Source organism: Colletotrichum orchidophilum, assembly GCF_001831195.1.
Source record: "Colletotrichum orchidophilum strain IMI 309357 chromosome Unknown Scaffold_32.1, whole genome shotgun sequence".
In the NCBI taxonomy this organism is placed as follows: Eukaryota; Fungi; Ascomycota; class Sordariomycetes; order Glomerellales; family Glomerellaceae; genus Colletotrichum; species Colletotrichum orchidophilum.
Window position 1 is genome coordinate 207,591 of NW_019172988.1, and position 27,759 is coordinate 235,349.

General features: G+C 49.9%; 10 protein-coding genes across 10 annotated transcripts; 5 read left to right on the top strand and 5 right to left on the bottom strand.

The window, feature by feature from the left end:
- Nucleotides 1–97: 97 nt before the first annotated feature.
- On the bottom strand, nucleotides 98–2,978 carry CORC01_04809 (uncharacterized protein; the record flags this gene model as incomplete). Its single annotated transcript, XM_022616456.1, has 8 exons — nucleotides 98–150; nucleotides 303–888; nucleotides 958–1,320; nucleotides 1,373–1,476; nucleotides 1,549–1,773; nucleotides 2,106–2,137; nucleotides 2,199–2,298; nucleotides 2,360–2,978. 8 exons carry the CDS (start codon nucleotides 2,976–2,978, stop codon nucleotides 98–100), a joined length of 2,082 nt encoding a protein of 693 aa, XP_022477053.1.
- A 1,108-nt stretch (nucleotides 2,979–4,086) lies between these two features.
- Nucleotides 4,087–6,346, bottom strand: CORC01_04810 (uncharacterized protein; the record flags this gene model as incomplete). The annotated part of the gene is made up of 4 exons (XM_022616457.1): nucleotides 4,087–4,910; nucleotides 4,986–5,456; nucleotides 5,514–5,560; nucleotides 5,628–6,346. 4 exons carry the CDS (start codon nucleotides 6,344–6,346, stop codon nucleotides 4,087–4,089), a joined length of 2,061 nt encoding a protein of 686 aa, XP_022477054.1.
- Nucleotides 6,347–7,885: 1,539 nt separating this feature from the next.
- Nucleotides 7,886–10,239, bottom strand: CORC01_04811 (uncharacterized protein; the record flags this gene model as incomplete). The annotated part of the gene is made up of 7 exons (XM_022616458.1): nucleotides 7,886–8,284; nucleotides 8,384–8,798; nucleotides 8,851–9,458; nucleotides 9,512–9,648; nucleotides 9,696–9,767; nucleotides 9,827–9,961; nucleotides 10,017–10,239. Coding segments are annotated over 7 exons (1,989 nt in total), but the record flags the coding sequence as incomplete, so codon positions are not given.
- Nucleotides 10,240–12,081: 1,842 nt separating this feature from the next.
- CORC01_04812 (uncharacterized protein) lies at nucleotides 12,082–12,976 on the top strand (the record flags this gene model as incomplete). The annotated part of the gene is made up of 3 exons (XM_022616459.1): nucleotides 12,082–12,102; nucleotides 12,203–12,331; nucleotides 12,410–12,976. The coding sequence occupies 3 exons, from the start codon at nucleotides 12,082–12,084 to the stop codon at nucleotides 12,974–12,976; spliced, it is 717 nt and encodes a 238-aa protein (XP_022477056.1).
- A 569-nt stretch (nucleotides 12,977–13,545) lies between these two features.
- CORC01_04813 (uncharacterized protein) lies at nucleotides 13,546–15,288 on the bottom strand (the record flags this gene model as incomplete). The annotated part of the gene is made up of 5 exons (XM_022616460.1): nucleotides 13,546–13,829; nucleotides 13,903–14,163; nucleotides 14,239–14,626; nucleotides 14,683–14,880; nucleotides 15,022–15,288. The coding sequence occupies 5 exons, from the start codon at nucleotides 15,286–15,288 to the stop codon at nucleotides 13,546–13,548; spliced, it is 1,398 nt and encodes a 465-aa protein (XP_022477057.1).
- Nucleotides 15,289–17,453: 2,165 nt separating this feature from the next.
- Nucleotides 17,454–18,992, top strand: CORC01_04814 (uncharacterized protein; the record flags this gene model as incomplete). Its single annotated transcript, XM_022616461.1, has 3 exons — nucleotides 17,454–17,790; nucleotides 17,849–18,192; nucleotides 18,273–18,992. The coding sequence occupies 3 exons, from the start codon at nucleotides 17,454–17,456 to the stop codon at nucleotides 18,990–18,992; spliced, it is 1,401 nt and encodes a 466-aa protein (XP_022477058.1).
- Nucleotides 18,993–19,957: 965 nt separating this feature from the next.
- On the top strand, nucleotides 19,958–20,713 carry CORC01_04815 (uncharacterized protein; the record flags this gene model as incomplete). Its single annotated transcript, XM_022616462.1, has 2 exons — nucleotides 19,958–20,048; nucleotides 20,193–20,713. The coding sequence occupies 2 exons, from the start codon at nucleotides 19,958–19,960 to the stop codon at nucleotides 20,711–20,713; spliced, it is 612 nt and encodes a 203-aa protein (XP_022477059.1).
- A 1,273-nt stretch (nucleotides 20,714–21,986) lies between these two features.
- CORC01_04816 (uncharacterized protein) lies at nucleotides 21,987–22,421 on the top strand (the record flags this gene model as incomplete). Its single annotated transcript, XM_022616463.1, has 1 exon — nucleotides 21,987–22,421. One exon carries the CDS (start codon nucleotides 21,987–21,989, stop codon nucleotides 22,419–22,421), a length of 435 nt encoding a protein of 144 aa, XP_022477060.1.
- Nucleotides 22,422–24,628: 2,207 nt separating this feature from the next.
- CORC01_04817 (uncharacterized protein) lies at nucleotides 24,629–24,935 on the bottom strand (the record flags this gene model as incomplete). The annotated part of the gene is made up of 2 exons (XM_022616464.1): nucleotides 24,629–24,792; nucleotides 24,857–24,935. 2 exons carry the CDS (start codon nucleotides 24,933–24,935, stop codon nucleotides 24,629–24,631), a joined length of 243 nt encoding a protein of 80 aa, XP_022477061.1.
- Nucleotides 24,936–27,308: 2,373 nt separating this feature from the next.
- CORC01_04818 (NAD binding oxidoreductase) lies at nucleotides 27,309–27,659 on the top strand (the record flags this gene model as incomplete). The annotated part of the gene is made up of 1 exon (XM_022616465.1): nucleotides 27,309–27,659. One exon carries the CDS (start codon nucleotides 27,309–27,311, stop codon nucleotides 27,657–27,659), a length of 351 nt encoding a protein of 116 aa, XP_022477062.1.
- Nucleotides 27,660–27,759: the final 100 nt, after the last annotated feature.

Consider the following 27,759-nt stretch of genomic DNA (forward strand, 5'->3'; position numbering starts at 1 on the left):
TAATGTCTGTCCACGATCAAGTTTCTGCGCTCCCGTTGCCATCCTTGATATGATAGTCCACGCCAATCTGTCGAACCCTTCTCATCTACATTGAACCTCACTCGGCGCTGGGCCAGCGCCACCTCCCCGTCGAGCCAAGTTTGGGCGGATCTTTGCCCTACGTTGTAGATCCAACAAGCTTTTCTGTCACCTTGTGCAAACCCACTTGACTCTACCAAGCGCACCCCAGCCCCCCAACAACGCCGTGAATCCCGTGAACAAGATGATACCACCATACTGTCCATTATACCCCCAACTCTTACCATCCCTGATTAACCCGTCACCAGCCAACAACGCCACGCTCAACGGCCCGCTAATCACATTCCCAATCCCCCGCCCCCCAGCGAGCAGCCCAAAGATGAACCCCGTGTCCACCGCAGGGCTCTCAGCCTTCAGCTCGGACAGCACAGCGGACCAGGTGGAACTAAACCCTCCCGCGAAGAAGCCGTACGTGATGCTAAAGACGGCCAGCAGCGCCGTCTGGCTCGAGAAGCCCCAGAACAAGAAGACGGCGAGCGCGGAGCCGACGGTCGAGATGAGGATCACGGTGCTGACGCGGACGTGGTCGCCGAGGCTGCCCATGACGATGCCGCCAGGTATGGAGGTGACGTTGACGAGGACGAGGAGGGTCGTTGCGACGGTGGTGGAGACGTGGAGCTGTTGCACGGCGTAGGTGGAGAGGTAGGTGTAGGGGAGGAAGTAGCCGAGCGACTGGAGGACGTTGCCGATTTGGAGCATCCAGAAGGAGGGGAGGTGGATGAAGTTGAGGTTGATCCGGCGCACGGCGGCGGACTGGGCGAGGGGGATTCGCGGCTTCAGAAAGTAGAGTAAGGGTGCCGAGATGAGTATCTGTGAGGCTTTGTGAGTATACCAATGTGAAGCCACCTTTTTTTTTGAGCAGTCCCGGGATTATTATACCGTAGCAATGCTCCATGCTCGAAGCGTAATTACTGGTCCAAACCTTTGGAGACAGGTTTCCATGGCAAAGGGCAGTCCGACGCCAGCGGCGGACTTACCAGCCCACATCACTCCGTAAGCTAGCCCTTTCCGCTTGACGAACCACTCGTCCAGGTATAAGGTCGTGGGTGTGAATAGCAGCCCGCAGCCAAGAGCACAAATGACACCCTGGGTTGCGATCAACTGTCCCACCGTCCTTGCGAAAGAGGACAGGAGGAAACCAGCTGCTGTGAGGACCAACCCGAGCGGGCCGAACCAGCGGCGTAGACGAGGCCACCGACTCAGGATCGTGAATGTGAAGGGGGAGATGAGGTACATGAGGCCCTGTCCTCGTCAGTACATGCAAGTAAGTGTCAAACGTTGATCCTCATCGTACAGTCATTGTGGTTCCAATCACTGCGACATTGCTAGATTCGCCCTCGAGCTTGTCAGGATGACTGCCATAGTATTCTTGGAATACTCCAAAGGCGAGAGAGTACCCTGTGCAGAAAGGTTCCGGTCAGCTCTTGTTTCATTTCGCAGCCAGGAAAAGGGCGGATGTGCTTCACGTACCCCACACGGGAATTTGAATCAAAATGCATCCGAGCAAGACAAGCCAGGCCTCCCTTCCTCTGTCTGCGGGTGGCAGCGATGCTTGCTCGATTTCCTCGGCGGTTTCTTGGTGTCCAGTCGCGCTGCTGAGCGTCGATGTGCGATTGGGCAGGCTCATTGTCTCGAGCTCGAAGCCTTGATGTTGGCGCTCCATGCTGGCTGCACTGAGTGATGATGATGCTGTGTCTGGATGATTGTGTCGTTGAGCACGAAATTGTACAGGATGAGTTCATAATCTACGTATTCGAGGTGAGTCACCAACAGGGAAATGAAATGACGTTGGAAGTGAAAAATTCTAAAGTCATGATCTGTCGAGGCATGAAGGCTGATTGGCTCGAGATAAATAGGTAGGCTGCACTTGGAACTAGACTGCGGGGTTAGCATTGCATGCTCATCAGCATTTGGAGATAATTTGCTCTACTCAGAGTCACTTCCAGTTGACCAGACACCAGCTCTGGACCTGAGCACATCCTCTCGATGACCGGATTCACTTTATTTGAGCTATAATTCAGAGCTACAGTGCATGTTGTAGTTAATGGCCGGATCGGACCTAGGTAGACTCATAGTCAGTTCCGTATTACAACAGTCTTGACAGATGCCCGCCGACTTACCCATCAGAGGGAACGATAACCTGGCCCTGTGGCGTCCACTCGTCATCACACTTGAATCTTGAACCATAGCAAATTGTGCACGTCTTCTTCCACAGCATTGCTATATCCGAATCAGTCTCACAAATAAGAAGCAAGTGCCAAGGGACCCTCTGCATGCTTACCTGCTCCGAAATACTTCTGGAACCAAAGCCGAATCCTGCGATCTGGAAGAGTCGTGCACTCAAAAGTTCCTTTACCAATCCAATTGTCCGTTATAGCGATGCCCAATGACGTGCTCAGCATCTCTCTGATCGGCTTCCAGTCAGGCGTTAGACTGAGCCTTCTCTTGACGGGGATTGACCTGTGCCAGTCTATCCCCACCGGGCCGGGATCCTCAATCTGACCAACATATTCAATCTTGGAAGCCGCCGAATACTCGCTCCAGTACGTCTTGAGATCGCGAAGCTCCCACAGGTCCCAGCTGTAGCAGTGCGGGGTGAACTTCGTAGTCTCCCCCTCCGAGCCTGGTGCGTTTCTGAAACTGGTCAATGGGACAAAGGCGCCGAGGTCACGGAGATAGATTGTGGCCTCTGTGCCAGCGTGAGGCATCACCAAGCCTTCGAAATCGTTCAATGACCAAGACTGATGGATCAGGTGAGGTGTATGCGTTCGAAGTAGCCGGTCACGCATTTCCTCGTTGGAAATATTTTGAACGTCGGCTGGGGCGGAGCGTTCGAGAAGGTCGACAGGAGTTCCGATTACCAACCCGGCAAGGGCCAGAATGATGATATGGAAACGCATTGTAAGGCGTGTCCTTGTTGATAATATGGGCTTATGAATCTATAAGCATTTGCGATCGGGCCTCTTAAACAACGGTTCTCAGCGTGTAGATGACTTTGCTTTTCGTGATCAAACAGACATACACATGCCTTGCAACTAATGTACGTGAATAGAATGAGAATGGGGAACAAAGGCTTGACTAGATTTTCAGCTTGCAGACGGTTTGTTTTAACCATTCTCCATCATCAAGCTTTTTTAGAAGCGGAGCCCTAGGGTAAGGTGAGGTAGACAGGTCACTGCGGCCCGTCGATGAGGACATATACGGCACGTTGGTCACGGCGCAATTCAGCTTGATCCGAGCCGCAAGGTCCAAAAGGTATTTCGGGAGAAGTTGTTACGGCATACTAGCTTCTATGAGTACGGTAAAAAGACTGCCACGCGGGGTGCAGGGTTGTTGATGGCGGGGAACAGTAAGATACACATAATGGCCTCATAGTGATGAAACAAGAAAGACCTCGTATCTTGTGAACTTTTGCTACCGTAAACCAACTTTCAAGAGTTTCGTATCAATGACATGGGCATCCAAGAAGAATAAGTTTTGTGCATTTAAAAACTATTTACTGCATCAAGTATTCATCTAGGAATTCAGATGTCGCGTGCCTAGGATCATCCACTTCACATGTCTAGCACAGCAACTTCACTGACATTCATGAAGACTCTGTAAATTTCACTATCGGCATCGTATTGACCTGCAACACAATGACCAACGGAGCCTCGATCTCAAAGCCGTCTTTCCTACACTACTTTGGCAAAATGGGACCAACAGGGCCTTCCCTCTCGTCCATCTTAACTTCGTTGAGGACGGCAATGTCTCCGCTCACACAAGCTCTCGGTACTATCCTGATCGGACTCATCTCTAATCCATACAGGCAAAAGTGGCCGTTCTGCACCTCAGCTATCTTGAATCTCGTTGGGGCCGCTGTACAGTACATTGTAATATCACGTGCAACTCCAATCGCGGACAAAATGGAAAATGATTAATGATTTAGCTTTCATCTTTCTATTTTGAGTAATCCAAATTGCGCTATCTATAGTGATGTTCATTGATCGTCATATTTCCAAAGTCTCATTAGCTTAATATTACCCTTTCGTTTTTTATATTCTTTGCAACACCAAATGGCTGAGGCTTCTGACCAAGCTGTGTCAGACTCCTGTGTAGACCGCTCGCATGGCCTCTCTCGTGATCAGTCGGCTCTTGACTACCTCCCAATTCTGTCGAGCCGGATGGTATTCCTCCTCTTACGGCGCACACGGCGGCAAAATCCAGCGTCGGGTAGCCGCATCTCTCTGGTCTCTTTCCGCAGACCCTGGACGTCGCTATAATGATGGCTAACGATATGCACAGAATTATCCCACTCACTGTGACGAAAAGCCATCTGCTGACAATCCCTGCGACAACCTGATGACTCAAAATGGAAATAGATAGGGTGGAGTACATGTCGTCTGGTAGACCCTCGCGTGGACCCTTGAGTTCCCAAATCGAGGGCCCAGGGGAGAAGTAGTTCGCCTGAAAGTAAGTGAATGGCACCGAAAGAGCCTTTCGAATTGCCTTTAACGACTGCTTCTTGGCTACTTCGCTGTCGTTGATTGGCAGCGCTGTGACAGCGTAAATGGCCAAGGCTGAGTTGTCGCCTTTTGTTGCCGGGCTGCTCTTGTTGAAACCGGGAACTACCGCGGATAACGAGAGCATGTAGTCATCAAGACCAATGATTTCTTGATTTGGTGGTGTCATATCTGAGACTTCAAGAATCGAAAAGTTACCGCGGTCGTAAGTGACGGTAGCATAACGCGAGTAAACGTACAATGACGACGATAGTTCTAAGGGTTGGGTCCAGGCTGTATTATTGATGCAGGAACTTGTCAATTGTAGTGAGATTGGGCAGTAGGCCGACCCTATCATTAGTTAATGCAAACTCTTAGCTTCGAAAAGGAATTCAAAATTGGGGGGCATCGTGCTTCTATACTCACCGAAAAGTAGACCTTGTTGGTTACCGACGGCAGTACACCAGTAAGAAGCAGCGTTGTCGGCGCCAATTAGGAAGCAAGTTCCATTTGCACGGAGGGCGTCGAGATCGTGAACTTTGCCATATTCCAGTTGAATGACGCGTGTGTTGGGGACTACGTATGCCGCAGAGTCGGGGAAGCTCTTCAAGTCGTCAGCCTGTGGCGCAATAGAGACGACACCACCAGTAAGAAGATGCGATTCGTCACATGGTGCCCATCCGCCGTCTGTCCCAGTACATTGCCCTGCGCCCTGATGCAAGGGATCCAGAGAGAAAGAGTCTCTGTCAGACCAGGCAGGGCTGCCCATCTGAACCAACAGAGCGGTGGCTGTGGATTGCCGAATGTCGTAGATATGGGAGGCATTGAAAGGAGCGATCCCAGCGGACACATTGTATGTCTTTTCGGGAAAGGTGACCAATTCGATGGAAATAGCACCTGAATAGGATCTCAATAAGATACAAAGGTGCCATGACGGATATGGGATTAGCTTACCCATGAGGATGATACCAGGCAGAGGAATCGAGCAAATCACCAGCAGACTTGGCGGAGTTAGAGCGCGTTCACATGTTCTCCATGCATCTGGCAAACCAGCAGAGTCGGGCTTACCGAAACAAACTGGAATATTTCTGCTTCCATTCAGCTGTGGCCAAAAGACGCAACAATCCCCATACACCTGTACCAGCATCCAGTCCTACAAAGTGCAAGAGACTTACGCCGCCGGGGCGGGATGCAAGTGCCCACTGCAAGTCTTCCACAACGACGACCACCAGAGCAGCCAGGACAAGGGCGCAGAGCTCGGTCAATACACGAAGGATCAGGATAGAGTTACTGGACGATGCGACAAAGAAAGTCTGTCTCATCAAAGCCTTGGCTGATCCGGTCGAGTACACGGCCGTCAATGTGAGCATCAACACCCCGACCAGCCACAAGCATAACGTCCACCACACGAATGGACTCTTCTTTTTGCTGCCCTCCTTGTGGGATCTAGGTGTGAGGGATATCGTGTCGTTGAATTCATTGCCCTTTTGGCTGAATGAGCACTCTTCTCTGTCAGGCGTCGGGGGATGGAGAAAGTTTGTTTGGTTGAAGGAAACATTGTTCTTCAGAGGAGATGGATGTGCCGAGGACGCCTCTTCTACTTTGGCATATCTTGGCCAGTCGTTGTGGTTGTCGACTGATAATTCGATGATGCTCCACCTTCGATGATCTTCAGTATTTTTGCGCTTCGACCATATTCCTTGCTGTGAGCTATCTCTAGAAACCCTGGTGTGTTGGTTGAAATCGTAGAGATCGATTGTCTCATGTGGCGGCTGTGGAAAAGCCATCGTCACCGTAGGTTCGCGACAACCCAAAATATGGCCCTTTTTGGCCAAGCCTGCCGGAGCAACGAATGGGGTTCAGGACTACTGGAACACACAACGACCTGCGTATGCAATAGGTATCAAAATATATCAAATGATGAACGAGTAGCAGTAGGTAGAAAGCTGTTAGTAGGTGGTCAGAAAAAACGAAAGATGGGTTTCTGCGATCTTGCGAGGCGCGGTAGTGCCAACAATCCTTTCTTGTCCCCAGCTGACGAGTCAGTTGTTTAGGAGCAGGTCTAACCGCGAGTCGTGAACCCTGAACAGCCTCTTGAAGTAAAGAGAGGGGTGCAGGTGGACCCTGCCCCCGAAGGGCCTCTCAATCTATCAAAGTTCTTCCGTGCTTGATAACTCAAGACGATCAAACCAGGAAGAAGAAACCTCCCAGGACCCGAACCATGTCGCGTCGAAGAGGAGAGAAGGGTCAAACAACAGGGCGCTGGATCTTCCTCATCCTAGCCTTGGGATCTCGAGTTACCGGATGAACTAGCACATTAGCGTCACATTGTAACAAACCGCGAGAGGGGTACACGTGGTTGAGTCGAAGACTAGCATCATGGGACGAAGTGTGAATCTTTGTCTATACTCTTTTGGGTATGTATACATGTCCTTGGCTTTAGCACAGATGGTCGAGCACGTAATTGATAGTTCAGCCTTAAAGTCCCGAGCAGGGTATACGCTGCTGTTTGAGATGCATCGAGCGGATAGGACGATTGAAACATCCGATTCTATCTTTTCTGGCTTCGAGGTGCACTTGCTGTTCTGGATAAGTACAGAGGTATATGTAATTAAGAGTAGGAATTCATTCCTGGTTTACCCAGCGACATCACTGTTATTTGCTCGAATGGCAATGAGAATGACCGTGCATGAAAACAATACTCGTCACTTGATTTGGCTCGGAGGCGGGCGGAACCTGGGAGAGCCAACACAACCTCTTGCTCCACCTTCGTTAGTTTTGAGAAGACCACTTGACAATGAAAACGTCCGGTCTGACATTGATAATTCCTGTAGAAAAAGAAAGTCTCGCTACATATCTCACTGGCATATCATCTCATTGAAATCAAATCAGTCTGAGACGTCGAGATGAAGCTATCACTTTACCAAGTGTTCCAGCAGATCGTGAAAAGCTCAACAGCGCTGGCTTCAACCAGACGAAGAAATCGTTGGGGTAGAATGACTCGGAGATGACCGTGAGGGTCTGCAGCTCCGCTGAGAGAGCTTTACATAGCTTAAAGTTTCAGTTTTCGTAAGGGTGCCCCCAGGTCTCGGCGCAGGGCTAGCCCATGAAACGAGCAAGGGTAGGAACTCCAACTTGCCCAACATCCGTCGAGGCCGGTCCGAAAGCAGAACTTTCTCACATTCAGCAAACACGCCAAAGGGTTGGCCGACAGTGGAGACTAAAAAAGCTTGCGCCGTGTTATGAAATCTACTGGTCCATCATGGAGCCCTGTACTGAGATCTACACGTACACTCGGAGTGAAGGGAAATATTTGGGGATGTGGATTAAAAGCCCCAATCCTCCCTGATCAGTCTCGCCCCGTTTTCGCCAATCATGTATACCGGCCCCGCGATGTTAACGTCCGGGACAGTGGGCATGATGCTGCTGTCAACAACCCGCAGACCCTGGACGCCGTAGACGCGCAGACGCGGGTCGACGACGCCGCCGTCCTCCAAGGGCAGCATGCGGTTCGTGCCGCTAGCGTGCCAGTTGGGGACGGTAGTCGCCTTGACGTACTCAAAGATGGCGTCGTCGTCGTCAGAGGCGATATTTGCAACCCCCGGCGCCACTTCGCCGTGGTCTGGCCCGACAGTCAGGTTGGCAAAGGCCGCATGGGCTAGAATCTTCCTCGCATCGCGGAAAGCATTCACGGCAATGGCGCGATCGGCGGGATGAGAGTAGTACTAAAATGATGGAAATGAGCAAAGGTCATCAACCCAGGAGAAAAACGAGTTGCACTTTGAGTCTAGCCAGTGGACAAGGCATTGAGGGATATGACTCACGTTGGGGTTAATGATAGGGGCATCCGACATTCCACTTGACTGAATAGTAATGTTACCCTTAGACAACGCCACCATACTGGACACCGTAATGGAAATGTACGATCCGTCCGCAGAAGGTTCGTACGTCGGGCCTGGGCTATTAGGGTAGAAGAAAGACTCAAAGAGGAACTCCACCGTCGAGCGGTTGGTGAGACCGGCCTCAACGACTGCACCGGCGCCGATTGATCCGAGCTGCTCGCTGGACAACTCCTGGAAGCCGTTGGTGATGCCTCCAGGGGCCGTGTAGACACCCTTGCCAGTGGAGTAGTACTCATCTTGCGACGCTTCAACGTTGGTGGTGTTGAACATGAGGTAGTGAGTTGAGGCTTCGGGGATCACGGTTGCCGAGATGCTGTAAACGTTGTGATCCATCATGCTGCGAGTTATTAGATGACATTTCCGATCTGACAGCTTTTCAGCAATCTTACTGTTGTCCAACGTTCTCGTTGATTACCACCGGCTCGATGTCAAAAGCCTCCAATATGTCTTTCGGCCCAATTCCCTGCATCCACATTAATGAAAAGTCCAATGAGAAGAGCCACATGTAGAAGAGATTGCTTACCGAAACCATCAGAATTTGAGGAGATTGGAAAGTACCCAGCGTCACGATAACTTCCTTAGAAGCTGAGATGGTGCGATAACGTCCAAGAGAGTGGTCGATAAAGATGACGCCGCTTGCTGCCGGTGTGCCGGTGGCATTTCTTGTGAACGTAATTTGCTGTACGGGTGAGTTGTGGAGGATCAGCAAGTTTGGGCGGTTGATGATGGCCTTGTAGTAGTCATATGCCGAGCTGCGTCGATACTTGGAGTTGATGGTAGCAGAGCCCTGTTTGACGCCCACATTCCTGCCAGTGTTCAAGTCCTGGACAATGGGAATGTTGACGGCTTCGCAAGCCTCGATGAATGCAACACTAGAAGGAGGAACAAAACCCTGGAAACCAATCTCCAAGGGGCCGTCGGAGTAGGCCGTCGGATCCCAGGTCTGGTAGCGTTGGTTGTATCCAGTTCCGTTGTTTGGCGGGTTGAAATGGGTAGCCTGCAACCTTGCTTAGCCTGGGAGAAACATTCGAATATGCATGTTGTACAGACCTTGATGAACTCAGGGTAAACCTCTTCCCAGCCCCAGCCGGGGTTTCCAAGTTCAACCCAGTGGTCATAGACATTAGCTGAACCGCGGCCATAGTATAAGCCGTTGAGGATACTGCTGCCACCAAGACCACGACCACCTGAAAAGATTAGCAGCTGATAATAGCAAGGTAGCATTCGAGCTTACGGTGATAGGCAAATTTACGTCCGCCAAGATATTCCTGCGGTTCAGTGTAAAAGTTCCAATCAATCGCAGTACCTAAAAACGGGATTTAGTATGATTATTGCGTCTGGAGAGGCGGATAACACTGAACTTACCCGAGATGTACTCAACAGCACCGGGTGCCTCGTGCATAGCCACAACATTGGGGTCAGGCCCAGCTTCTAAGACTAGCACTCGTTGATCACCAGACTCGCTAAGACGGTCCGCTAGGATAAGGCCGGTTGTTCCACCTACATCTCTTCATTAGTTTTGAACCCAAGGGGTGATTTGAACGAGGATACTTACCACCGACAATGATGAAGTCATACTCAAGACTGAGGGCAGATCCCGTGTTGTTTTGAGCAGCCTCAGAGGTCAAGGCCAGCTGAGCAACAGACCCAAGGGCCAAAAGAGTAGACCTGAACCGCATCTTGAAGAATGAGCAGACGAGAGTGAGTGAAAGGCAGAGAGAATGAGCTTCTGAGCTTGCCAACTTCGGTTTGCGTACACCGGCTCTGATATAGGAAACTCTTATAGATATTTCTTGTCCCGCCAGGCTTCATTCCCGACTGGAGACTTGACTGAATCTTACGATTCTTCGAACTTCGAGCGCGATTTTCTTCCGACTTTTCCAGCCTCCTTGCCAAACGAGCAAGGGATTTGAATCCACGCCGATTCAGATGTACACTTGTTTTGCAGGGCTCTCATTCAATCTTCATGATCGAAGCAGGGCAACCCTGGGCAACCAGTACAATCACTGCTCAGAGGCATGGATTAGAAGAACAAAAGTCTTTCTCCGTGCATCAAACACTGTCTTCAAACATGGCTAGCATCATCGGAGACTAGTGAGCGTCGGTCAGCACTTGTAATCGTATGTTGCTCGGTTGATTGCAAGGTAATGTTGCAACCTTGTAGGACGCACTTGACGCCGACATCCTTGTCAGCCGCTGTGAAAATAAGGTACAAGAAGAAAAGAACAAGAGGCCCACTAAGTGAACGTAATCGATCATGGAGTCGAATCCCTCTTCCAAGGCTATTGCTGATCGACCCTACTCCCGTGAGGGGCGCCGCGAAGCCGGCGTAGTGTGTCTCAGCCCGAACCTCGGGGACCCCGGATAACAGATCCTTCCCGCTCGATGGTGTTTTCCCACCTAGACTAAGAAGCTAGGGCGATCTGCAGTGATTCATTCGATCCTTCGCGGTCAGCCAGCGTAGGCAAAGTAACAGGGTAGGTGTCACGAAATCTGAGCCTGCATTTCGAGCCCCCTGAGTTCCCGATGATTGCCGACTCAGGAGAATGACGACAACTTCCATCAGCCATGGTCCCAAAAGCCGCTTCCAAAGTCCATTTAGTGTGGCGAGGCAGTTTTCAATATCCTACCAGCAACGCGAATGTCAGCACGCGGAACCAATCACGTTCCGAACGTTGGTACTGCGCGGCAAGGCGGGCTGAAGGATCTTGGCAAGGATGACATCCTGCAGCCCGCCTAACCGTGTGGAGCAGGAGTCTAGGGGAAGCCCACCCGGAGGGGAATCACCTCGCCAAACCCCCACAGCTTGCATAACGTAGACCGCCTCTAAAATGACCTTAATGGCTCCCCTGCAGCGTCTAGGTTCGTGATCCTGCGACGTTTGCACGCAATGAGGTACTGAAGTCAGCCTCTTCAGATTCTTCACCTCCACGTTCATGTTGAGCACAACTCTTATTGGACTAGAATATGCCGCGTCCTGGTAAACCGCAGGATTCGAGACCCCGATCCCGATTCAGGTTCTATCATTTATCATATGTAGAGGGTACTTTGAATTACAATGGGACTTGTGAACTGGGGTAGGGTGAGCCTAAAATGATCTCCACATTACGAAGATGTATATCCGAAGTCACTGTAAGGTAGACGTTTCTCGGTCTCAAAAAAATCAAAAAAAAATATCAAAAAGGAAGCTGCAGAATCCATGTGAGGACTCATCTGTAAATGTGGCGAAGATGTCGTAATCCGCTAAAGTCCGTGTCAGCTCGGGATGTGGCGGGTTGTGATGACAGGGATATCCGGGTCCGCCTCGCGCTTCCATCGGCTTTCTTCGCAGGACGAATGACATCGGAACGTGGGGTTCGTATGGTCTTGGTAAGTTCGGCGTAGCCATCATTTCACATGAAGGAAACTAAAGTGGAAATCACCGAGATTCGACATTGTTGAGCAAAATATCTCTCATTGAGGAAAGAAAGAGGACTTGCGTTACACGAGCTGTGCTGCGGACTCGAAATCTAGACACCACAAGACGTTCCCAAACCCTCTATTTTCAAGTTTTGTCTATCACGGTCAGATGGAGCCGTGATTTCTCTTTCTTCAAAACAACTTCATCAATTCTAGCAAAAATGGGATCCCGCACTTCAACCGTATGTTCCCTCAGTCGTTCTTTGTGATGCTCATGGCGCTCATTTCTATTCTTAGAAAATAACTACTTTGTTCCTCGACTGTGACAACACGCTTGTACAGTCCGAGACTCTGGCATTTGAGGCATGTGCCGACCTTACAAACGAGATTTTGGCTGCTCGCAATGTCAATCTTCAGTTTACAGGTCGTCAGCTACAACGTGAATTCGTTGGGCAGAGTTTCCAAGCCATGGTACGTGGAGCTCAGTTTCCTCTCATTAGAATTTGACTCTTTCACGGACAATTGGCACTCAAGTAACTCAATCCGTAGATACGCTCGCTAGAGGCTAAATATGGCGTCTCAAGCAACACCTCCGATGCTGAACTTGAGCACTACGCCAGCCTGGAAGACGATTGTGTCATCGCCAAGCTCTTGGAGAAACTTCAGCCATGTGAGGGAGTCAATGACGAGCTGGAGCGATTGGCAGCAGCTGGTCGTTATCGGCTTGCTGTCGTGTCCTCGTCCGCACTGCGTCGTGTGCGTGCGTCGCTGGAGAAGGCTGGACAGGCCAGTTTCTTCAACCCTAACGACGTCTTCAGCGCTACTGACTCGTTGCCTGTTCCTACGTCCAAGCCTGACCCGGCCGTGTACCTGCACGCCCTGAAGACTACGGGCAAGGTTGCCAGCGAGTGCATCGCGGTCGAGGACAGCCGGTCTGGTGCGACTTCCGCGAACCGGGCAGGTATCATCACGATTGGGTACACTGGTGCTTGCGAGAATGTTGAGGAGGCGGATGCATTGCGTGTGGTGCTGGAGAAAGCTGGATGTAAGCTGATTATGAGCAACTGGGTCGAGTTTCCCAGTTTGCTGCGCAAAATCGAGGACGAGTTGATCTGAAGCGGACCAAGACTAGTTTACCTTGGGTAGACGATCCCCTTTCCGGAGATGAGTAAATAGCTGCCGAGGGGCCTGTCAGTGGTTCATGAATCAAACATGCTTATTTCCATCTGAAATCAAACGTCAAGTGCCGTGCTCCAAAACTCTAATCGTTTGTTTGTTCGATTAATGACGTATGACAAGGATGTTTATGCCACCAAAAGTTGAACTATCCACCACTCGATAAGAACAATCAAGTTGTAGCAAGCAGTTCGCCGTGTCATGACGTCCGGAAGACAACATTTGATGATGAGCAAATAGGTTCCGTAAACCCGTAAATTCGGCGTTAGTCCGGGGCAACTTTGACAGAAGAGCGATTCAATTCTGACCAAGATGAAGAATGTGACATTGAGGGCACTGCGTTATCTAATCCAGATTACAAGTGGGTGAATCTCCATTTTCTGTACTCCTGTATAATCTAAATTCTCTACGAAACGTACACCTTCCTAATCTGATCTTGATGCTCCGTTTCATTGGGACTGCTATTCAAGTCCCAAATAAGGTTGTCTATCTCCCGAAACCGGCTATTACTAAGTGTCGTATGCAGGGCCTGAACTATCTTCTCCGCTCGTTTCCTTGCTCTGTCTTGGCTGGCGAGGTAGCAATACCCACAAAAGGCCAAGTACAACACAGATGGCAAGCACAATCGGCTGAAGAGTCTGAACACCCTTGGCCTGTGCAATGGCACCCACGGCAAAAGGCAAGATCGCTCCGCCAGAACCCCCAAAAGCGGCGGCGAACCCAATGGTGCCGACATGAAGTGAGCGAGGCATGACTTTGGTGATGAGAACCACTGCAACTGGATACATTGGGCCTGCAAGGTCACAATTAGTCCGACGTCTCGCCGCTTCGTAAATGGGCCTTCTGAACACAAAATGGAGACTTACCCATGGCCACACCAATCAGTGCTGCCGCCACTGCGCTCGCGACTAGGTTGGGCACCAGCCAGAACACCAGTTCGAACGCAATAGTTACGCCGAGGTAAACAAACATGGCCCAGAATTCTCCAAGACGAATTGTTACCAAGGACAGAAAGAGACGACCAACCGTCATGCCGCCCCAAAAGCCGGTTGCGACTGCTCCGCCAGTGACCGAGGTGGCGCCGCGGATACGAGTCATGAAGACAACTATCCATCCACCAAGAGCAACTATGACGGTTAGCAAATTTGATATTGCGAAAAGAGGGAGATTGGACCCATGGACAAAAACGGCTGTGATCTCACCTTCAGCACCGCAATATCCGAAAACAAAGAATGCAAAGATCCACGATAATTTGTTCTTCAACGCTTGACGAGTGCGGCCTGACTTGCCTCCAGACTCTGTGGGATTCTCAGCCAAGTACACAGCGCCAGTCTGGGTCCAGAATGTAGCAATTAAAGTGACGAGTTCGACTGCCGAGGCCGCAGTCATGACATAGTAGAACGCAAACCAGCCCGGCTGACCCTCACCAGAGAGAGCTGTGGCGATCAGAGGAGCGATGGTGGCTCCGAGAGCGTAGCAGGCCTGTAAAATGCCCGACATCTCATGGGAGTTCGCCATTTGCCCTATGAAGGAACACCAAGCGGCATCTGCTAATCCGTTACCCATTCCTACGAGGACAAATAGGGCAACCTGCATTTATGTGATTAGCTGGGCCAAAAATGGGGTGAAAAGGGAGTATAACTTACGAGAACGGGATAAGGCGGATGAAATGAGAAGGTCAGATACGGAATCAAATGGCATAACGGAGCAATACAAGCTACACCTCTCTGACCAAAGTGAACGTGCATGAGGTTGTTCACGGCGGATGCAACGGCGTATCCCACAAAAGGGGAAAGGAAGATGAGAGAAACCACCGTGTGATTTAGATCGTAGTAGGTTTCCAGCTAACGGAGTTGTGAGTGAGATTTGCTACGCAGACGGGGAGAAACAGGCTGTTGTAATTACTAGAGGGACCAAAGCCTGACAATATTCTTGTGAGTAAGATGAACGTGTCATGGAGTCAGTGGTTGGGAGCCTGGACTTACACCATATGAGCCGTCGTTCATTCCTACTACCACAAAAGACCAAAACGTCGCCGCGGTACGATATTTGTTGATAGGGGGCGAATTCCATCGTTGCAAAGTGTGAACATCTTCGGAGTCGGCAGAGGAAGCACCATTTCTGGTTCCCTGCTCACCGGTCGCAGCTGCTTGACTGGCCTTTTCCTCATCGTGCTGAGAAGCAATCGGCAGGGACTGTATCTCAGCTGGTGAACTGGCTGGTGCAGCTGCGGTCACAATGATGCTTGCCATGGCGTTGCAGAGATCTCTAGGATTGAAAGAATAACAGATTACTTAGAGATCGCCGGGAAAGTCTGTGTTGAATTTGGCAAACGAAATTGAGAGGATGGAAATGAAGACGTAGGAACATTAACCACCAGTCTATCGATCATGGCAGCAAAAGATTCTTCCGCTTGCGCTACCATCCAAGTGAGGAGGCTTGGCTGATGTGGTGACGAAGCGGTACAAGAGACAGGGAAGTCTAGACGAGAGAACCGGTGACAGGGGCAGGACACCATCGGACGCCATCGCGTAATACGCTTATGTTGAAGACGTGCGATCCACTTAGCAGGATTCAAAATGTGAAATAACCCCTGTGGACCCTCAACGGTTCACCGAAAAAGGCATTAAAATCAAGCTCTTTGCGGGGGCTGCTCGTATGGAGAAGGTTGTATGGAGAATATGCTCAAACGGGTAAGCGCAATTGGGGTTCCCGTTGCAAGGTAACGAGAGTGACAAGCTTTCAAAGCAGATATGGTACTTGTGGAGGATCTTTTGTGTATAAAGGATCTATGAGATCCACGGCAACCTTGTTTCTTACCCGCCGCGGGGTGGGATCCGGACGGCAATGTAGTATTCCTGACTGCAACACGGAAACGCAGATGCAGAGCCTCCAGGGATCTATCTTTCGACAGCTTGCTGAGAAATTGGACCGTTCCTTGCACGAATCCTTCACCCATTCCAGCCTTCATGTTGCATCTGGCCTGCATGCCCTACTTCGAAGCATGAGGTACGCAGACAGTGCGTATAAGTGTGGATCCAGAAAAGGAGTTCCGATTTCCAGCTGAGTAAAAGGTCTCTGTCATCAATCACCCTTCACGCCGGAGTCCCATCCCCGTGGGGGCCGGAAAAAAGAATCAGACCGGCCGGAAAACCCGGAGCCATCGGGGTTTTGGGTGTGCCCGAAGCTTGCATCACTTGTGGCTGTTTACTGTCAATGAATTGGACATCGTTCCGGGGTTAGATGAGCTGTCTGCAAAGCGGCAGTGGGATCCGGAGCCCTGCTATGGTTACACGTAATGTACTTTCACCTGTTTACTGCCGAGCCTGTTCTATTTCGGCATACATCTCTTCCGAGCTTGTTAAGCACACATCATGCGGCTATCACGAAAAAAATCGTTGCTCCACCATGATGCCTTGACAGTTGACACTGACGTCGCCGCCACATGTGTCATCTACATTCATGGTTCATGGACCCTTACACCACTCAAGAGGCACATAACATCTACTTCAGATGTGAAGTCTCGCTGCTCAGTGGAGCTTTGAATAAAGTCTCCGAACAGGGAATACCACTTATAAGATAAGCAACGGGTGTGTCTCGAACGCGTAAGCACTATACTTTGGTCACGCCTTCCCAAACGGGACCGTGGGATGGCTGACGGAGATTTGCCGCTTCCTCTTCCGGTGACAAGGCCTCCGAGGTTGAAAAATCTGAGGATACTTCGTGACGAATACCGCGAGAAGTTTTCTGTGTGCCCCTCATTCACACTTACGACGGCAGAGAGCTAGGTAGATGCAGGCATATTTCGAGAAAACTCTTCACATCCAAGGTTGCTGACTCACATCAGCGAAAACGAGGTTACCCATAGCCTTTCAACTGCGTCTTTTTACAAGAACTGGTATATTCCATAAGCAGCTAGTCACCTAGAGTAACAGGCCGCTTCAAGCATGAGAATTGGGTTTTAGTCTCCACGAAATGACGAATCCCTACCCCATTATCAAACAGGGAGGATTTGTGTGAAGACGAAAGAATGACCGGAAAAGCACCATCCATGTCGTGATGTTGCCGGAAGAAAGTGATTGGATGCAGACAGCTGCCTAAAATGCAATGTGAAGTTTCATGGATGATGGAACCTCCCCTGCTTGAGGGATTTGTATCACCTACAGCTCGAAGCGAAGTCGGGGCTTTGGGAGGCCAGTGTACGCATCTTGATGCCGGTGAAGGCCGGAGTCACTCTGTGTACATTGCATCAATGGCGAATATCAGAGTATTTAGTCTACACGAGATCGCGTCTTCGAAGCAATCATCATCTTTTCCCCACGACCAGAACATCACTCCCACACACCCTCATCAACATTATCATCACTCCATTTCTTTCTCCAACTACCAACTACCTTACCATCCATCCAAACACATCATGGGTTCCCTTGCACTTGTTGATGATCTTGTTCCAGCTGAGAACGCGCTCTTCTACCAGAGCGTATACCCTTCCTCGGCTCCCACAGTTGAGTCAGCCGATGGACTGTACTTCACTCTGAAAAATGGTCAAAAGATTCTTGACTCCACCGGCGGAGCAGCAGTCTCTGCCATCGGTCATGGTAACGAGAGAGTCAAGAGCGCCATCATCAAGCAGCTGAACAAGTTCACGTATGCCCATCCGGGTTACTTCCAGAACGATCCATCCCACGAGCTTGCCGACATCTTGGTCAAATCCACTGGAGGCCAGTTGTCGAGAGCGTGCCTTTTGGGCTCTGGTAAGAATGAGAATTTGACAGAGTTCGCGAGACCAGAAGCTAATCCATTTTGACATAGGCTCTGAGGCTGTTGAAGGCGCCATGAAGCTTGCCCGCCAATATTTCCTTGAAAAAGACCCCAAGGCTCCCCGCACAAAGTTCATCGCAAGAGAAAGCTCCTGGCATGGATGCACTTTGGGTACTTTGGCTGTTGGCGACTTGAAGGCCCGTAAGGAGCCCTTCATGGACGTCCTGGCCGACAACGTCTCCCACGTATCGGCTTGCCACCCCTACAGGGATCTTCAAAGCGGCGAGTCGTCTGAAGAGTACGTGGAACGACTTGCTCTTGAGCTGGAAGGCGAATTCCAGAGACTTGGCCCTGAGACTGTGTGCGCCTTCATCATCGAGCCTATGGTTGGAACCGTAAGTCCTGTTCTATGGCACTGTCCTTTTCCTTGCTTTCCGTTACAAAAAATGGCTAATACCACGTTTCCGGATTGCAGGCCCTCGGCTGTGTAACAGCTTTGCCTGGATATCTTCAGGCCATGAAAGACGTCTGCCACCGACACGGAGCTCTCATCATCTTTGACGAGGTGATGTGCGGCCTCGGGCGAACCGGCTACATGCACGCCTGGCAACACGACAACGTCGTCCCCGACATCCAGGCCGTGGGCAAGGGTCTCGCAGCTGGATACGGCACAATCTCCGCCATCCTCATTCACGAACGCGTCATCGAGGGCCTCAAGCAGGGCAGCGCCTCCTTCCAGCACGGACAGACGTACCAGTGCCACCCACTCAACGTCGTCGCCGCCGTCGAGGTGCAGCGCATTATCAAGGAGAAGCACCTCGTCCGCAACGCGCGTCTCATGGGCATCCTGTTTGGACACCTTTTGCGCCAGGCCTTCAAGGACCACCCCAATGTCGGCGATGTGCGCGGCCGCGGCATGTTCTGGTGCATCGAGTTCGTGGCGGACAAGACCACCAAGGCGCCGCTCGATCCCTCGTTGAACCTTGCTCGTCGGATGCGTCTGCGCGGACTCGAGAAGGGCTATGATGTGTGCCTCTTCTCGTCGACGGGATGCGCCGACGGCTGGAACGGAGATCACTTCCTCCTTGCCCCGCCCTTCACCGTCACCCCCACAGATGTAGAGGAGATTGTGCACCGCGCTACCCGTGTCGTAAACAGCGTCTTCGACGAGGTGAGAGCGAAAGGCCAAATTTGAGCATGGAAGAAGATGAATGAAACGGTGGTTTTTTATGTGGTTTTCCTTTGGTTTCGTGTGTCTCTCTCGCTCCTCGAGTTCTCTTTCCAGTTTGCACTCCATGTCAAGTCATCTCCTATCAAAAACGGTCCCTACACAAAAAGATAGTTAGAGTAGAACAACATGCTTGATTTAGCTCCTGACGCAGCCTTCGGCCCATGACCGACTCTTGTAGACTACCATGCCTGTACAACCAGGATACCGTAGAAACTCTTCAACCTCGGCTCTGTCTTGCGCTAATTCCAGTACAGCCACCCCGCCGGGGTTCTAAATATTAGTTTTTTATGAGCCCCACGTATATATGAGATGTGAAATAGAATATATTTTCCATTTATTCCCTATCACAACTTGAATACTGTAATATCGAGCCTATATTCTAAAATCAAATTCTTTATCTTAGTATCTCTCAATCAATACAGTAAGAAGCTACCTTTTTATGAACTAATAAAACAATTCATTGAATTAATATTTAGAACCTCGGCGGGGTGTACCAAAAACACGTCCAAATCCCCCACTTTCTGACGTTAAGACCCTGAGAGCGTATTGGCTGAATACTGTGCTTGGTAAGACAACGGAAACACGGCTGGGGCTAGCGCAAATGCGAGTTTGACGAGATTCACGCTTGCTACGGCATCACGGATCGGCCCTCGTTCGGCCTCATTAAGGCTAGCTAGTGTCAGTCGAAGGGGTCAATAGGGCTGACCAAGAACATGATCAGGTCACGCCCCGCGCGGGGCTACGGGATACCCTGGTTGAATGAGGATGTGGTGCGAGTGGCTTACGCTTATTAAGACAAAGTAACCGATGTAACCCACAGCGTATAACAAATAAATAACCGTCAACTCACTCACCCCCATGCACATCAATACTCACATCACACTCTCCCACACCACTCATATTGCACGTGTTCATCATTTGTAACGACTATGGCACCTATCAACGATACAACGCCTTTCACTGTCGAGGCGGATCCCGGCACTGACATCTGGAGAAAGCCCGGTCATAACGCATGGAACAGTGAGTAAACATTTCACCTCAGTCTCCACATCGCCTAGGCTCCACACCATCCATGCTCAGTCAAGGCTCCTCCATTTGCCGTCCTTGATGTTGCTTCATATGTTTTCATTCTCGACACTCACAGCTCGTACTAACTGCTCATAGTCCCAACCGTTCACACCAGCTCCGGGTCTCTCAGGAACTTCCTGTCTGTTCGCGTCACATTTTCGGCTCCCTGGGCTCACTCATACGACCAATCTGGCGTGCTTCTTGTGCCGCGACTAGCCTCAGACGCGGCATCTCCCAATAGTAAATGGATCAAGACAGGGATCGAGCTGTACGATGGCCAGCCACACCTCAGCACAGTCACCTGCGACCGTTATGCCGACTGGGGCCTCTACCCGTTGACCTTGAGCGACGAGGAGGACGAGAAAAGCGTCACCATAGAGGTATTCCGAGACGGAGGCGCCCAAGGCAAGAACGCTTGGGTACACCACCTCTTACTGGACAAGGACGGAAATATCAAGAAGAGAATCCCGCTGAGGAAGATTTGTTGGATATTTGCGGACGAGAATGAGGGCGACTGGGTCTTGGATGTCAGCCCGTTAGCTGCGAGACCGGACAAGGACGCCAAGGATGGACTAAAAGTCGAGTTTACCGAGTTCAAGGTGCAGTGGAGTCAGTAGACAGGATCAATGCCGGACTTGTCGTGGCAAGATCTCAATTTGGCATCATGAAGACAATGCATGTGATCACTTTTACAAGGTGCTCTGATACGTCGAAGAACGAAGTGTATATGCGACGCCACTATCCCCCCGGATGGACGCACCGACTAGCCGTGCTGTGGAGCAGAATAAACTCCGTCTCAATGGAGTACATTGAAGTGACAATTATGAAGCTTCTGCCCATCTCGTACTCAGGGAGAGAATCTGCGCTGCTTACATGTAAGTAGGCAGCAGGATCCAAAATGGCTGCAAGAACCCTGGTAAGGTGTGTAAACGAAATGCTTCGGAATATATGCCGAGTGGGGCCTTGCCGACGGGAATGATCTTCAAAAAGGGCGTTCGTGTGTAACTGCAACCGATTGGCCAAGTCATGCCGCGCGCGACCTTGCCAAAAGGAATGAGGCTCAGCGAGGGAGTTACTTGATCAATAGCCGAACCCAGTGCAGAGTTTTCGTCATTGGACAAAAGTGCCAACCAATTTGATACTTTGGGGCCAGGTCTGGTCTGGGCAAGGGTCTGGGAGACGAGACATTTCTGCCTAAGAGACTTACATACAGGTACATGCAGGGTTGCAAATCCCCAAGTCGCGGCCCTAGCCGCAATAACGTCGCCATGTGAGTTAAGGTACGGTATATCACCTACAGACAATTTTGAAGGCGGGACTCCGTCCGAACTAATGCAACGAAAACAAGTCTAGCAGATGTGTCTCAAGCTCACCAGCTCGGGGCCTAGGCACGTCAGCGTTGGGGTGGGGCAGTTGAAGCATGTGCCTCTTTAGGTTAGACAACAAGCTGACGGGTTGATAATCCACGCAACGCCATTCCATGGGGGTTTTAAACCTTGGTGATTTGTGACGATGCAAACGCCATGACCATGGGCAGATTTTTGACTGATCGATGCCAGGCTCAATTAATTGACGTATCTGCCCGGCTGAGATCATCTTGGCAACTGTGTCCCCCACAGTTCATGTTAGCAATGCATACAGAGACGAAGTCGCACTTAATTACAGCACACATGTAATAAATGTTGACTCAAAAGGCTCTCGCTGCATCAGCATGGGCTGTTTACATGTACCTAGTAGGTATAAACCAAATCAAGGTGGAACCGGGTCTCAGTGAAATCCTTCGAAAGCTTTTTCATCAATTTGGTACCAGGAAATACGTGACGAATTTCTGTCCATGAGCAATCTCTTTCCAAAATCAATCATATTCATCTCACATTGTCCGACTTGATGATGTGTCGGCCAGCAGACCCTTATTGTTGGCATAACCCGGCTCCCATAGAGAGCACCGACACTCTCGACACTCTCGACAAGCCTGTCTCATTCGACTCTGACCCAACTACAGCCACAAAGGCAGATGACACCAGGAGAAGCGGGCTTCCTCCTTCACCCGCAGGTCTCTCTCGTGCGCTCTTCTTCCCGAAACATACCAGCAAAGTGACACACCTGCCAATTTACGAAGTTGGCAATGCGTACAATGAGGCTGTCAAGGACGCTCCCTTGGGGTCTGGCATGTACAAAATCAACATGATGTTCATGCGCCGACCCAAGGGCGACGGAACGGATTCTGATGTTGAATTCTTTGTCGACGTGGCCAATGATGGAACCTTCGTCACCATTCATCAAAGAAGCCTCGTTCTCGATGAGGGCCTTACGATTACAATGTGAGAGAAGTTTTGCAATATTCTTTTTGGATCTTCATGGAATCAACGAACTTATGAATGCATGCGGTATTAGGACGCTTCCCACTGAGCAACAGGAGGAATCAATACTTGCAGTACCTGGTCTGGGAACCTTTTGTATTCACGCGTCCCCAAACCCACCGAGCCCGACGACCGGAACCGATAAACCAGTAATCTCTACCTTTCGGCAGTACCCGGCCCTAACTATGGAATCAGAAGACCACCCGGGAAGGCAGTGGAAGCTACAGTCTCAGGATCCCGGACGCCTCTGCTATTATTTGACGGAAACCAAACAGAATGTGAACGAAAAAGAGACGGAGGCGGTGGTGAATGCAATCTATCACTATGCTGGCGGCCATCCCCATCATCCAGTTGATCACAGCGAGGGGGTTCTGCTACTGCCTGAAGAACAGGATCCGCAACGAGAAATGATTGCCATCGCGCTTGTGTTTATTCTCTTATGGCACATGCGAGATATTGACTGCCAGGAAAAGAAGCATTCAGTTTCCAGGATGCTTGGGAAGCTTGGTATCAGGAAATCGTGTGATGGGAAGCGATGATCAAGGTGACAGATTGAGTCAAAAGTTCCATTCTGAGTTCTAGGAGCTATAACTTGATTTTGAGTAGAAATTATTTACTAGCATTATGTGGACAGTACCGCGGCTGTAACGCGGTTCCTAATGAATTGTTTAACTGGGTAGAAGTCATGCGGTCTTCAAACTTTTTTCTTGAACTGCCTAAAAGTTTAGTTTCATCGAGGTTCATCTACGGCAGTTGCCAAAACACGCAGAGATTCTTGAGAACATTTGCATCATGGTAATATAAGGTACGTAGGAGATATGTTTGATGTAGCCGCCACATTGATGTCGTAGCCGGTCAACAGGGTGTTCATTGTGCGACAGAAGTGTGAAGCTTCCGACAGGACAATGACGAATCTACGAATAAATTTCCCCAGTATTCAATTCTTTACCATTTATGTAAGTCATAAATAACGAGTTGGAAGGGAGCTTGGCTTCCAAAACCATTGCGGTAGGTATAGAGTTGTGAGCGGACCCAGCGATGAGGACTTAGCATATGACCCCATCCCAAGTCACGCAGTAGGAACTTAATAGAAACTCCTTCGAGGCAGTTTAAATCACAATCCGCCATTCTCTGCGGGAACGATCGCCTGGAAGACCAACTCAGATTGAGTCTAGAAAGTGAAATCCACTGAATAGATGCCTTGTCCTCCTCTCGTAGCGCTTGGCCAAACATGATGCCTTGAACATAGCAACGGCCAACAGTTTTTAAACTGGAGGTTATCATTATTGTATTTAAGCCGTAGGACGAAAGGGTGGTTTCCACCTTGAAGTATCCATACTTGGTCCGCTAGCAACATATCCCAGGGACCAATTCCCATTCTGCAATCCTTTCCATATTTAAGCCTCACCGAGAATGAGGTGCAGCCTATTCCTTCGCTGAACTCTTCTTTAAAGCCGTGCGGGATAATTCAAAGTCAACGTGAAGGACTGGCCCGTTGACACGGGTGGAATATGTCAACCAGCACACCTACCCAACTGGGTTATACGCCCAGCCCATGGTTGTTCGCCAAAATCTGCATAGACACATTCAACTAAAATTCACTGAATTTGAGCTTGGTAACATTTGATTAACGTGGGTCACATTGGGACAGTCGCGTCACACCAACGCGTGACAGTCAAAGAAAGCTTCTCTGCGAGCATTTAATACGCCACCTGGCAGCTAATGATTCGCATGGACAATTGCATATACAATTCTGTGAAACCATCATCTTGTTTATCTCAGCTAGTCTAAACTTCATTGCTCATTGTGTCTAGGACTGTTCAGTACGTTGAGAATGCGACACGATGACTAGATCTTGAAGTCGGCTCATGTCGCAATCTGATGCAGTTTCAATTCCGAGCTAATTCAGTTTTCACTCCAAGGCAGGAGCCACAGAAACCCAGAACTGATGTCCAAATCAATTCGATTCATCACTAGAGATTCCAACGTGAAGTTGCCCTCTGCTATTGAACAGCCACGACCTACCCTCCGTTCAAGACGAGAAAGAAAGAGAAGAAATCCAGTGCACGATAGAAAGATTATGTGAACGCCGCCCCCTAAGCAAAAGAGACGAGTTTCCAGTCTGGAGTCTCCAAAAAGTATCTGTACAGGCTAAGATTGCTCAAGGCTGAATCAGACCGCTCCAGGATAAAGCCAGTTCTTGAGTCTATTTCGAAGATGATGTTGATCGGAGGCAGAACCTTGACTACCCGCGCTGCCTCGGCGACCAATCATGTTATTGGTCAAATCGGAACCGCTGGAAGGTGTTCGCGTTATCATAACCCTGTTCTTGGAGTCTTTAGTCCTCGACGTTAGCTTTGCTCTACGTCTTGGGATAGCTTCTGGTCTGGGGCCACAGACTTGACGAGTCATAACGTCGAGGATCCTCGAGGACAGCAAAGAACTTGGCTTGCGCTCTTTCGGTCGCGGAGGGTGCCATGATTCTCGTAGTGAGAGACTTTTCTTAATGGGCCTTGGTCAGATATGTATGGTTTGATGTGGTAAATGAACACCGCTTTTATGTTGTATGAGGATCGTTACATTCGATTTCCAAGCAGAAGAGGGGTAGTTGGTCTTTTATGTTGCTCGATTACCAAGACGCGGCAGCCTCCAGGGACCAAAGAGTTTCTGGCAGCAGAACCTGGGGAAACAAGGTTCTTCTCCAACCCATCCGATTCGTTCGTCCCATTGGATATGTTTCAATCACCTAGAATGGGGGTGTTCTTTTGGAACCATCGCCATGAAAGTGAGGGGTAACTGGAAACTGACAAATCAGCTTGCCGACTCACATCTCGCAGTTTGACAAATTGGATGAAGCCTACTGGGTGTGATTACTCGGATGTCCGGTTGGTTGTCTGCTCGTTGATCTCCTGACCCGCGAGAATTAAGTAGTGAGGAGCCTCGTGACTTCAGCAAATATCTAGTCGATCTCGTACGCGTCGTGGGAGTTTGGGACGTGACCCTGTAAACGACTGTACTTATGAAAAAGGTTCGATGTCAAATAGTTTGAGCTTCTTCGGGTCATGGATCTCATCGTGTCAAACCTGTCCGGAAACCTTCCCCGGCATTGTTTTCAGGTTCCTCCCTGCCCGCCTCTGATGGTATGTGTATGCATGAAGAGTAGCACAAATATAGGATTTACTTCCAGTAGGCACATCGCATCAATCTTGGTAATGTGGGCTTCCAGCTCTAGTCTAACAGCATTCACAATCTCTTGAAAGATGACGAGAAAGTGACGCCAAGCGTTAAGCTGGAGTTTACACATGCATTGTTGTCAACATGTCTGATGGAAGAACAAAGGCTAGTGAGAGGTTCGGTCTGGAATTTAACGTCAAGCGCTTGTGACTTCGGCGGAGGAATCTTGAAACATAGAATAATGTTGAAATGGCCCAAAACCGGCAGGTCAAGCTGGTAGTAACAATTTGACTGCATCTGGCGCCTCCTAGAGATACATCTGGCGTATGACTTCGTGCCTTGGCAAGTTGTAGACGCGCAGAGCTTGCGAGAAGATGTAGAAAGGACTTGGTTCAAGACGGCATGTATATGTCTTATTGTTGTCATACAAGTGCTTACATACAGCGCCAGTTCTTGACAATTTCGGATGCCTCAAATACAGGAAAGTTGTACCCTTTAATCCGGGCAGCATTGACCACGTCTATATCTTGTGACAAAAGTCACCTAATGCTGGCTGCCTGCACGAACACTGCTGTATTGTGACAGCGTCACATAGTACCGTAGTAGAGCGACCCGGTAAGAATGCTGGCAAGACGCTGCGTATTCTCAAAACTCGCTCTGACTATATTCAAGTAAGCTGGTAGGGTAGAACGCGTCGATCTCTTCTCATTTACGTTGCTGCTTACCGTAGGCGCACTCTAGCGATCCGACCTTGGGGCCATGGACTGCTAACGGCATTTGCGCAGCCAAGAAATCAAATCCATCCATCCCCAGACGGAAGTAGAAAGCGGATCAGACACGGATGAATTATAGTAAGTACAACATTCAAATGGTCTTCTCTAACATGGTCTCTCCATCTCTACTCACACTATCGTGGTCATTTCTCTACCGGCCACTCACTTCCCAAGTCGCTGAAATGGTATTGCTACTGACCCGCGTTTACAGGTTAGTCAACCCCCCTGTGGCGAAGAAGAAGGACATTGCCATCAAAATTAGAGTCCTGGGAACAGCAAAGATCATGTGAGTCCTACCATCCTTCAGGTAATCAAAGATGCTGGTTGTTTACATGACACCGCACTAGGTCTATGGCACTATCGATGCCAGCCTTGTAACATCCTGAAGTCACTGTTCAAGTTATCGCTGCTAGAGATCGCTCTCGCACCAAAGAATCCGCCAAGGAGTATAGTATTTCTGAGGTCAAGGACACTTATCAGGGTATGCCAGGCTCCAGACATTCAATATCGAGTTTCCACGGACTACTTTCGCCTAACTCCCTTGAGCATATTCTCAATGATCCGGAGATCGATGTCATCTTCGTTGTTTTGCCCAAAGCCTTGCATAATTAATGGTCTACGCGAGCCATACGCGCTGGCAAGCACATTCTGGTCGAAAACCTGTCCGTTAACAACACAAATGAAGCAGATTTGCTCTTCAACATGCCGCAACTATCACCAACACACCCGAACCCACATGTCTTGCTAGAAGACCTTCACAACAGATTCCACCCTGCCCTGCACAAATTTCTCACATTTGTCACCTAGGCCGACGTTGTGCACATTCACACAGACAATATGGTACCAGCCTGGTTTACGACTGCGGATAAGATAGATACAACTACAAGCTTGGAGGCGGCAGCATCATGGCGCTCGGCACGTACAACTTTACAGTTATGCGCATGATCTTTCGTCAAGAGCCCGAAGAGTCCTCCGACTGCGACAACACGGTCTTTATCGATGGCAACCACGATCAGTGCGACTACACTTTCAAAACCGAGTCTTGGTTTCCCAAAGGCACCAGTGATGCTACAAAGTCTTTACCGGACTCGCAGGAGAAAGTACGAACGCGGCTGGTAACGCTTCACGGCTTCCTGCACGCGGTCGCCTGGCATCGAATTGATGTCAGCGACTCGCATGAGATTCGCAATGTTGCCAACGGTCAAACACTCAGGAAATGGATCGAGTCGAGCTCAAATAAAGCGTACACGTACTGAGACACCGGGGATGGGATTCCTGATTTGGGTGAGTGCTGGTGGACGTCGTTCCGATACTAGTTGGAGGCCTTCGTCAACCGGATCAAGAGGCGTGAGACCC